This window comes from Littorina saxatilis, unplaced genomic scaffold (genome assembly GCF_037325665.1).
Source record: "Littorina saxatilis isolate snail1 unplaced genomic scaffold, US_GU_Lsax_2.0 scaffold_756, whole genome shotgun sequence".
Taxonomy (NCBI): Eukaryota; Metazoa; Mollusca; class Gastropoda; order Littorinimorpha; family Littorinidae; genus Littorina; species Littorina saxatilis.
Genome location: NW_027126994.1, coordinates 38,150 through 40,623, shown reverse-complemented (window position 1 = coordinate 40,623; position 2,474 = coordinate 38,150). Strand labels below are relative to the sequence as shown.

At 51.5% G+C, this 2,474-nt stretch overlaps 1 protein-coding gene across 1 annotated transcript; it reads right to left on the bottom strand.

The window, feature by feature from the left end:
• Positions 1 to 1,298: 1,298 nt before the first annotated feature.
• On the bottom strand, positions 1,299 to 2,114 carry LOC138955457 (uncharacterized). Its single transcript, XM_070327063.1, has one exon. The coding sequence runs from the start codon at positions 2,112 to 2,114 to the stop codon at positions 1,299 to 1,301; it is 816 nt and encodes a 271-aa protein (XP_070183164.1).
• Between the last annotated feature and the right edge of the window lie 360 nt (positions 2,115 to 2,474).

The window sequence follows — 2,474 nt, the reverse complement described above, 5'->3', positions numbered from 1 at the left end:
CCATCGGGTTTTTTTTACCTGTTTTTTCCTACACTCTCCTAACCATCCTCTCTTCGCCCTGTCTCTTTCTCCACTCTCCCAACCAGACTCTCTTCGCCCTGTCTCTTTCTCCACTCTCCCAACCAGACTCTCTTCGCCCTGTCTCTTTCTCCACTCTCCCAACCAGCCTCTCTTCGCCCTGTCTCTTCCTCCACTCTCCCAACCAGCCTCTCTTCGCCCTGTCTCTTTCTCCACTCTCCCAACCAGCCTCTCTTCGCCCTGTCTCTTCCTCCACTCTCCCAACCAGCCTCTCTTCGCCCTGTCTCTTCCTCCAATCTCTTACCTATCCCAACTTCATCCCGTCTCTTCCTCCACTCTCCCAAATTATCCTCTCTTCGCCCTGTCTCTTCCTCCAATCTCTTACCTATCCCAACTTCATCCCGTCTCTTCCTCCATTCTCCCAAATTATCCTCTCTTCGCCCTGTCTCTTCCTCCAATCTCTTACCTATGCAACTTCATCCCGGCTCTTCCTTCACTCTCTAATCCATCCTTCCTTCACCCTGTCTCTTCCTCCAATCTCTTACCTGTCCCACCTTCACCCCGTCTTTTCCTCCAATTTTCCAACCAGCCTCTCTTCGCCCTGTCTCTTCCTCAAATCTCTTGTCTATTCCACCTTCATCCCCTCTCTTCCTCCACTCTCTTAACCATTCTCTCTTAGCCCTGTCTATTCGTGAACTCTCCCACCCATCCTCCTGTTACGCTGTGTAATCCTCTAATATCCCACTAATTCTCCCTTCACCATGTCTCTTCCTCCACTCTTTTAACCATCCTTCCTTCACCCTTTCACTTCCTCCACTCTCTAACCCATCCTCCTTCCCCCCCGTCTCTTCCTCCAATTTCCCAACCAGTCTCTCTTCGCCCTGGCTCTTCCTCCAATCTCTTACATATCCCACTTTTGCCCCGTCTCTTCCTCCACTCGCCCAATCAGCCTCTCTTCGCCCTGTCTTTTCCTCTAATCTCTTACCTATCTCACCTTCATCCTGGCTCCCAACGATCCTCTCTTCGCCCTGTCTATTCCTCCAATCTCCCACCCATCCTCTCTTCGCCCTGTCTCTTCCTCCAATCTCCCAACCATCCTCTCTTCGCCCTGTCTCTTTCTCCAATCTCCCAGACATCCTCTCTTCGCCCTGTCTCTTCCTCCAATCTCCAAGCCATCATCTCTTCGCCCTGTCTCTTTCTCCAATCTCCCAGACATCCTCTCTTCGCCCTGTCTCTTCCTCCAATCTACAAGCCATCATCTCTTCGCCTTGTCTCTTCCTCTAATCTCCCAGCCACCCTTTCTTCGCCTTGTCTCTTCCTCCAATCTCCAAGCCATCCTCTCTTCGCCTTGTCTCTTCCTCCACTCTCCAATCCATCCTCTCTTCGCCTTGTCTCTTCCTCCAATCTCCCAACCATCCTCTCTTCGCCTTGTCTCTTCCTCCAATCTCCAAGCCATCCTTTCTTCGCCTTGTCTCTTCCTCCAATCTCCCAGTCATCCTCGCTTTGCCCTGTCTCTTCCTCCAATCTCCCAACCATCCTCTCTTCGCCTTGTCTCTTCCTCCAATTTCCAAGCCATCCTCTCTTCGCCTTGTCTCTTTCTCCAATCTCCAAGCCATCTTCTCTTCGCCTTGTCTCTTCCTCCAATCTCCCAACCATCCTCTCTTTGCCTTGTCTCTTCCTCCAATCTCCAAGCCATCCTCTCTCCGCCTTGTCTCTTCCTCCAATCTCCCAACCATCCTCTCTTCGCCTTGTCTCTTCCTCCAATCTCCAAGCCATCCTTTCTTCGCCTTGTCTCTTCCTCCAATCTCCAAGCCATCCTCTCTTCGCCTTGTCTCTTCCTCCAATCTCCCAGCCATCCTCTCTTCGCCTTGTCTCTTCCTCCAATCTCCCAGCCATCCTCTCTTCGCCCTGTCTCTTCCTCCAATCTCCGAGTTATCCTCTCTTCGCCCTGTCTCTTCCTCCAATCTCCCAGACATCCTCTCTTCGCTCTGTCTCTTCCTCCAATCTCCCAGCCATCCTCTCTTCGCCCTGTCTCTTCCTCCAATCTCCCAGCCATCCTCTCTTCGCCCTGTCTCGTCCTCCAATCTCCCAGCCATCCTCTCTTCGCCCTGTCTCTTCCTCAAATCTCCCAGCCATCCTCTCTTCGCCCTGTCTCTTCCTCAAATCTCTCACTCATCCTTTCTTCATTATCTCACTTCCACCCATCTGTCACTACCACCCCCTTCATCCTCTCTCTTCCTGCCCTCTGCTCACTTCCTTCTCTAATCAATTTCTCTCCTCCTGCCCTTACTAATCGTTTCCCTCTTCCTCCTTCTGCCATCCCTCCCCCCCCCCTTCCCTCCTGTTCATCGTCACCTGCCCGTCTGTCTAATATAGTCCTGTACAGTTATAAATATGGTCTGGTTGACATTTCGGGAATATTGCGGGATCCTTTCAATAATATTTCGATATACTTA

Excerpts from the sequence above, each read along its gene's own strand:
- LOC138955457 (XM_070327063.1), bottom strand. The coding sequence starts at position 2,114 with ATGGCTGGGAGATTGGAGGACGAGACAGGGCGAAGAGAGGATGGCTGG.